The 8,714-nt window shown below is 31.2% G+C and overlaps 1 protein-coding gene across 2 annotated transcripts in view; it reads left to right on the forward strand.

Moving 5' to 3' along the window:
* Window positions 1-4,929, forward strand: part of LOC101512789 (uncharacterized) — a 6,991-nt gene extending 2,062 nt beyond the window's left edge. Inside the window, exons 6-17 of one of the 2 annotated variants that reach the window (XM_004511484.4) lie at window positions 1-12; window positions 349-391; window positions 492-589; window positions 1,038-1,102; window positions 1,220-1,716; window positions 1,786-1,873; window positions 1,987-2,121; window positions 2,231-2,799; window positions 3,226-3,364; window positions 3,497-3,565; window positions 3,650-3,781; window positions 4,364-4,929. In XM_004511484.4, coding sequence (XP_004511541.1) covers window positions 1-12; window positions 349-391; window positions 492-589; window positions 1,038-1,102; window positions 1,220-1,716; window positions 1,786-1,873; window positions 1,987-2,121; window positions 2,231-2,799; window positions 3,226-3,364; window positions 3,497-3,565; window positions 3,650-3,781; window positions 4,364-4,477 — 1,961 coding nt within the window. In that variant the 3' untranslated portion in view covers window positions 4,478-4,929. The remainder of the gene's footprint in view (window positions 13-348; window positions 392-491; window positions 590-1,037; window positions 1,103-1,219; window positions 1,717-1,785; window positions 1,874-1,986; window positions 2,122-2,230; window positions 2,800-3,225; window positions 3,365-3,496; window positions 3,566-3,649; window positions 3,782-4,363) is intronic. The other variant, XM_004511485.4, reaches the window with a different exon arrangement.
* Window positions 4,930-8,714: the final 3,785 nt, after the last annotated feature.

Here is an 8,714-nt window from a genome sequence, read left to right on the forward strand (position 1 = left end):
AAGAGCGTAAAGGTACAAATCGATGAGCTTTCTGACCGACCCTGGGTGGAGTACTTGACAACATTTACCCAAAGCTTCATTAATCTTGCAATACATATTTTTTTCAACCTTGTTTTGTTTTCAAGAATAAGTTTTTATACTTATCAGGAGAAAATTCTGAATGATGATAATTTCTACTCAATGAAGTCATGCTGCAAAAATTTCAGTTCAGGTTCTAGAATCTAGAGAGGGTAGATGGGGGCAAGTAGCTTAAGCTTTGGCTATTCACATTTGTCAAATTCAATCTGATGCGCCTTTTGCTCAACAGCTTATAAAACCATACCCATGACCATATGATTTTAAATGCAGGCAAAATCCACAGGCAAAGCAGTGGTGTAGACCTCCGATCAATGTAAGAAAGCTAGATGTTTATCAGTTAACTATGAAAATACATTTATTTTCTTTCGAAGTTTATTTATATTTTATTTTAAATTTTTCACTGGTTTATGTAGGGAGACTGAAGGATCTAGTATTCCTCCTATTCGTAGGAATGCATCAGCCTCTGCAAATATTAGCAATCTTGGTTTGCAAAATAATCCTACAAACTCAGGTTGCTTCAATAAATTATTTTTAAAAATCGATTAGGATTGTTGTTTTGCTTGATTTACATGTTATGTTACCATCTGCTGGTGCTGGTGGTGTATTGTTTGGTTTGGGGAACCTGATTTAAGAATGCTGTAAATGCCTGCAGCATAAATTGGTGAAGGAGGATACCATTTCATCATGTTTTCTTGAATGGCATTTTAAACTCTACCAAATATTTTAGTTCTTTCCTACACATAAATCAAAATGACGATTTCTAATACGGCATCACAATTTGACTGTTTGTAGCATTGGTTTAGCACATGTTAGATTCATAATCTTTTTGAGTGAGAACTTAGTACAAATGTACAAAGTCAAATTCATATCTCCATTCTGGAGATTAAACATTCATCATTCTTATTACTGGACATTATTCTCTCTTCTGATTCCTGGTGTGTCCTTCAATATTCCTTCAGCTCCTGGGAAGCACATAAGCAACTGGTCGTTTGATGAAAGGCTTCTTATACAGACTCTTTACAAGGTATTGTCACTTGATAATACGACAGATTTCATCATCAGCATATAGACGTGTTTTTGTTAGGAAGGCTTCTATCTCCGCAAAAGACATTGATTTGACGAGTGGAAAATTCACTTGCAGGTTCTGGTTTTTGTGTCAAAAACCTACCCCATTGTTCTGTATCTGCGGGATGTCGATAAGTTGTTGTGTAGATCACAAAGGATATCTAAACTCTTCCAGACAATGTTGACGAAATTATCTGGACCAATTTTGATTCTCGGTTCGCTAGTTTTGGATTCTGGTAATGACTGCAAGGAAGTAGATGAGACGCTTACCTCCCTCTTCCCTTACAACATAGAAATCAGACCACCAGAAGATGAATCTCGTCTTGTCAGCTGGAAGTCTCAATTTGAAGAGGATATGAAGAAGATACAGATTCAAGATAACAAGAATCATATCATGGAAGTGCTTGCAGCCAATGATCTCGATTGTCATGACCTGGACTCCGTCTGTGTAGAAGACACAATGCTTCTCAGTAACTATATAGAAGAGATTGTCGTGTCAGCCATTTCATATCACTTAATGAATAACAAAGAGCCTGAATACAGAAATGGGAAACTGGTTGTTCCATGCAATAGGTAAGACCGGCAACTTAAACTACATGAACTATCTAACTTGATGTACTTACTTTATTGTTGTTGAAACAGTTTGTCCCATGCTCTGGGTATATTCCAGGCCGGAAAATTCAGTGGAAGAGATACATTAAAATTAGAAGCTCAAGCAGTAACATCTGAGGTTTGCACTGCTTGTTGCAATTGTGTTATTCATTTAGTTGTGAACATTATCTACCAGGTAGTGATAAGATCCATTTGTCCTTTTTGTCTCTATATGTATCTTCCCGAATAAAGCAGAGAGAGGAAGGAGTTGTTGTGAAACCAGAAGGAAAGTCTGGAAGTGCTGCTCCTGGTATAAAGACTGAAGCAGAAATACCAACTTCTGTGGGAAAAACTGATGGTGAAAATTCTGTTCCTGCATCCAAAGCTGTAAGCCTTCTCTACTTTTAATCATTAGAGTTATAACGATCTAATTGTAGTAGTATTGAAAGCACACCGCAAGTGACTTATTCAAACACAACAACCTCTAAACTTGCAGGAAGTTCCTCCTGATAATGAGTTTGAGAAGCGAATAAGGCCGGAAGTAATACCAGCAAACGAAATTGGGGTAACATTCTCCGATATTGGTGCCTTAGAGGAGACTAAAGAATCACTTCAAGAACTAGTTATGCTTCCCCTTCGAAGACCAGACCTTTTTGAGGGAGGCCTTCTAAAGCCTTGTAGAGGAATATTGCTATTTGGGCCACCTGGCACAGGAAAAACAATGCTGGCAAAGGCCATTGCAAACGAGGCTGGAGCAAGTTTCATTAACGTATCCATGTCTACCATCACCTCTAAATGGTTTGGGGAAGACGAGAAGAATGTCCGTGCTTTATTCACATTGGCAGCCAAGGTCTCCCCAACGATTATATTTGTTGATGAGGTTGATAGTATGCTTGGGCAGAGGACAAGAGTTGGGGAACATGAAGCCATGCGGAAAATAAAGAATGAATTTATGACCAGTTGGGATGGACTTACCTCAAAACCAGAGGATCGCATCCTTGTCCTTGCTGCAACCAATAGGCCCTTTGACCTAGATGAAGCAATTATTAGACGATTTGAAAGGAGGTACTTCTACTAGCTCTACTTGTTCATTGAATTAATGCAACCATTCTAAGTACCTATACAGTGCTAATTAATAACACTCTCTATCGCACTATTTCCAACACTTTTTTTGTTATTAGTTGAAATCCATGTGGATTTCTCTAAGTGCACCTGCTTTGAGAGTGGTGAACCCATGAGTTTCAATCAATGATATAGAATATGTTGAAAAGAGCGTGTGGGAGTGTGTATTGTTAGCATTTCTCCTTCTTCTTTTTTATAATTCTTTGTTGTATATTTAAATTGTGGGAGGGGAAAGCACATAAGAGATAAGAATAGCAATTGTTGCTTTGATGGCATGTTTGTGGGTATACAACAACAATCTGAATACCCTGAAATTCAATAGTATTTAAATTGCTTTTACTTACTATATAGTTCATCTTTGATTACCAGAATTATGGTTGGGCTACCGTCTGTGGAGAACAGGGAAAATATAATGAAGACCCTTTTGGCTAAAGAGAAGGTGGACGAGGGACTTGATTTTAAGGAACTCGCAACTATGACAGAAGGATATAGCGGAAGTGATCTAAAGGTTTTTCTCTATTATTGTTTTCCTATGAACGAAACATAACTTTCGAGTTACAACCTACCCAAGCTTTTGTTATTTTGAGTTTATGATGTCTTAACACACTTTTCATTTTCATTGATTGGTAAATAAATGCAGAACTTATGCACAACCGCTGCTTATAGGCCTGTTAGAGAGTTAATTCAGAAAGAGATACAAAAGGATTCGGTAACTTGGCAATGTCTTTAAAGATTTACTATAATGCTTTGATTACATGGTTATCATGCTAACTGCTATATTTGTTTTCTGCAGGAGAAAAAGAAGAAAGATGCTGAAGGACAAAATAGCGAAGATGCTCAGGATGGGGAAGAGGAAGTTAAACAGGAAAGAGTTATAACCCTTAGACCTTTGAATATGCAGGACTTCAAAGTGGCAAAGAGTCAGGTAAGATTGCTTTATAACCAGAGAAGCAGTGTTTTATCATAGAAATCCAGTAGGATTATTTTCTTTTTAATCTGCATTTGAGCATTCTGTGATGCAAATTCACTTTGGGTTGAGATCATCGCCACCTCTCCAAAGAAATAGAGGGTCCATTACTAATGTTTTGGGTGTATAAAAGTCAAATTATACAAAAGCTCTCAGAAAGCCTCCACATGCGCGATACTGTGCAAATGCTTTCCACAACCACTTACGCAAAGTAGCTTAAGAACTCAAAAGCAACTCTAATGGGAGTTGCTTTAGCATTATATATCTCTGAACTTGGTGGCTTATGTCTGGTTCCTTTCCAATTCAATTTAACTTAAGCAAGTGACATGACAAAATTGCTTCTGTAGGTTGTGGTGGTCTTAGGTTTCTTTTTTAATCTAATATGGTATATATATTAAGAATAAATATAAGTAAAAATGGAAGTTGAAAAGTTAATGTATCTAGACTAAATTTTTATCTAATACATCAACTTTTCAATTATTATTTTTATTTATATTTCAGAATAGTATTGCTTAATTTGAGCATCTTGTTGGAACGCAGGTCGCCGCAAGCTTCGCGTCTGAGGGGGCTGGTATGAATGAGTTGAAGCAGTGGAATGACTTATATGGGGAAGGCGGTTCAAGGAAGAAAGAACAATTAACTTATTTCCTATGAAAATTATCGATGAAAGAAATTAAAGAATTTGTAGTTGCATCCTTCTGGTTGGACTTTGTGAGTATCTCCTTACAAGCATTTTCCACCCAAAGGACTTCCATTCCATTGAACAATCAGTAGTTTGCCAGTAATATATAATTAACGTGTGTATAGTGTCCTGTAGTATTTTTTTGGCTTCATACTTGAGCACAAGCATTGCCCACGTTTGGTATTTTTGTCCATAGGGTATGGACAAAAGAGCAAGTTTTAAGTGGGCACAAACCAAAATGAAAATGTTGTAGTTAATAGTGTAGCTTGTGTTGTATTATACTTAGTAGGCCTTTTAAAGAAGAAAGAGCAGTTGCTACTATACATGTACAAAATATAAAAACAGGTTTGCTGTTAAAATTATTTATATTAATATTTATTTGTATATATTAAGTTAGACTATTGGATTTATGCACAATGACACATATTCATGCAGACACTCGAATATTTTGTTAGTTTAATATTATTAAGCTATATTTTGAGTAATGATATTTGGACATCTCTAATTTCTCAATATTTATTTAACATATAATATATCTATCACCAACTTATCATATTTATCTACTCATCATCTGTATTTATTTCTCTTTTAACGTGTATAGGTGTTCAAATAGCATTTTTCATTTTTTTTATGGGAAGCTAGCAACTCAATATTAAAGTTTTGGTGGGAAAAATCCAATATTTGTTTTCCCTACTGATCCAAATATTTAGTGACATATTCCATTTTCTGTTTCAATTTATAGTTTGTTCGTGAGATATATAGTTCAAAGCTACAATGCAAAATAATGTTTCCATTTATATTTGTCCTACAAGCCATTTGCAACAATAAGATTATTTCCGATGATTCCCGAACTCCAGCTCCTATATGAAAAAGTGTTTAACTAATTATACTCCATGAATGAAAGATGGAGACAATTGCAAAGATTCCGAAAGACGAATCAAAAGAATAGAAAAAATGATGAATGGGGTGAACTTTATATCCTAAAAAGAAGCTTAGTGGACAAAAAGAGATTCCAACTATTGTGATTAGCGTCATCATTTTCTTATGAGTTTAGCATTGAAGTCGTTGGAATGTGAACTGAATTATTGCAAAAAGTTTACTCCCTTCATCTCATATTATATAGTCTAATTGTTGATTCCTTTCAATGTATGAATGAAGAAACATAAAATATGACTTCCTGCGTTTGTGCAAATAATAAGGTAATCGCAAATCTGGCTTGAATAATAAATGTTGGTTGAATGATTATTAAGCTTTTATTAGTTTATGATTTTATATCATAAAAACGAGTAGACTACTTAATTCACATGTAAATTTTGTTTTATAAACACGTATTGAGTTTAAATAAACTTTTATAAAATTTGTAAATTCTTGAATTTATAACGAGTAATACATTTAAGATTTTTCATTAGTTTAATACATTAGTTTAACATTGAAATGTGTATGTTTTGTCGGTATCATTTTATATTTGATTTTATATAATTTACGTTTTCATTATATTTGATTTTATATAACTTACGTTTTCAGTATTTAATTTTTATATACCTTAAATGTAGTCTTATGTTTTCAAAATTATTTCATTTTATTTCATTTTTAAATTAACCATAATTTTAGTCTTAAAATTTCATAACAATAATATATTTATTTAAAAATATTTATGCTTTACTATTAAATAGAAATATTGAATTATTATTGTTTCAATACATCTATTTAAAGGTTTTAAAAAGCATAGATAAAACCCTTTTTTGAAAGTACATGACAATTTATGTGATTTGTCTCAATGTGGTTTCTCCTATTTCATCTCACTCCATTTCGTATTGTTTCTTATTTTTTGTTTACTCATAAATTTATAAATTTGAAGATCTAAAAATAAGTTTTAAAATTGATAACCATTGAACACCCAATATGAGTACTCCACTATTGGCTGGGTCCATATTATGATTTTTATTGTGCGTTTGTGCTCTTATAGTTTTTAATAACAGACAAATTGAACAATAGTGATAGATGATCAATCATATATTTCAAAATTATTTAAAACTCAAACAATGATAAGTGTCTTGTATAAGTAAAAGTTTATAATTATTTTTTTTGTCTTCACAGTCAAAATATTATTTCATCAGAATCCATTCAACAAATATAAGAAAGAATGAATATGTGTGCTTCAAATTAATTCAACAATAAACTTCTACTTTCAAGATAATAAACTTCTAATCCAACAATAAGTTTGAAATTAGAAGCTTATTGTCGTTTTTGTCGAATAAATGCAAGCTTGTAAAGATAACGACAACAATAAACTTCTAATTTCAAGGATCTTGTTGATCTTTTATATGAGGTGGATCTTTGCTAAATTTTGTTCACATAATTTTTATCTCATAGTTACATCTTTTTGAACTTCAATAGACAATATTTTTTACTCAATTTTGCATCTTATTACTTCAATTATTTTTTTGTTGAATCATATAGATCTCAATTAATATAATTTTCAACAAATATTTGTTAAAATATTTCAATTACTATATTAATTAAAATATTTAGATTACTATTTTTAATTAAATAAAATTAAATATAAATAAAATGTGAGTTAAAAATGTAAAATCTAATATAAACTTTTAAGAGTTGGGTCATTGAAGTAAAAAATAATGAGTAAACAACAAAGTTTGTCTTTAATTTTGTAGAGCACTTTTATATAAGTATATTGCAATCATGAATAATTTAAAAAAGTATTTGACTTTGTCAAATTTTTTACTCATATTAATCCTTATAAAAAACATATTATAAACTAAATTGATAGTAAGTTGATAAAATAAATAATATAATTAATAATAGATAATTAAATATAAAGAAAAACTTGAGTTTAATAGAGTCATTTATTTTTTGAAAAATATTCATAAACTCATATAGCTATTTGAAAACATTCTACAAAAGTGTACTTAAAAATTCAATGTTTGATTTCATAACTGGAGGTGCTCTAATACGCAAAAACAAAAAGCATCCACTTAGTACTTTGTCTTCTAGTGGAGTCTTGTATGTTGGTTTTTGAGTGTTCCTTCTTTTGCTACAAACTAGCCAACGGTTTGGATTGCACTAGTTAGTGTTGAAAATTGAAATGGAATCAATGTCAAAGCACGGTTTAATTATGAGTGTTGTTATTGGGTCTCTTTTTCGTAACCCTTTTTCTATATGTTGACATCTTATATAAGTTGGAGAAAATGGAAATTATTTGGACAAGAACTAGGATTTAAAGGGGCTTTTTGACCGAATAAAGACACATTCCGAAATCATTCATCTTATTCAAGTAATTTCCAACATATTTTTTACTTTTTCTTAAACTACTCCCTCCAACTTTAATTATAAACCAAAAAATTCATGTATATCGTTAATTCTTTGACATCGTAAAATTAAATATTAATTTTATCTTTACATACAAGATTCTTTACATAAATTTTTTTATTTATATATTTTAATTTATGTTCTCATCTTCTTGCTATCTATTTTTATCAAATTATCAATTTTATATTATTTATCTCTCTTAAACTTGGAATTGACACATAATATACACCAAACATTTTTTTATATTATAATGGCTCACGGTAGATATAGCCTTTGTTTTTATGTATTGTTTTAACTAAAAAAAATAGCAAAAACGAATTACTGCAAGTAACGGGTTGATATTACTATTGCTTGCAGTGAATAGTGTGGTCCCTGTTATCACCAAAAATAAATGAAAGAAAGTGTTGAAAATGTATTTAGAGTCATTCAATAATGAAAGCTACTCTTCTGCGATACTTACTCATTCCGTATTTATCTGACCGCTTTCACATGACTACCCTGCAAGGCTGCAACCAAGCAAACTGACACAACACTACTATTTAATAATTCATCTCGTTAAAAAAATACATCGGTAAAATAATTTTTATTATTATACTTTTAATTTATTCTATACAAATTTCAAATGTTATTTTAATCGCTTTATTTTTGGAGTCACTATACAATAAATAAACTAAGATATTCAAAATTAAGATATTAATTAATTATTAATAATAAATTAATAAAATAAAGATTAAATAAAATTACAAAAAAAAACCTTATTTGAAATAATAATAAAAAAATAGATTTTAGTTTTTGATGATGTTAAAAAAAAGTGTATACTAAGTGCTATACATTTTGTTGTCTATCTTTCCTAAAAAAAAATTAACACTTTTTCTCTTTCCC

Source organism: Cicer arietinum, chromosome 8 (assembly GCF_000331145.2).
Source record: "Cicer arietinum cultivar CDC Frontier isolate Library 1 chromosome 8, Cicar.CDCFrontier_v2.0, whole genome shotgun sequence".
NCBI classification, from domain to species: Eukaryota; Viridiplantae; Streptophyta; class Magnoliopsida; order Fabales; family Fabaceae; genus Cicer; species Cicer arietinum.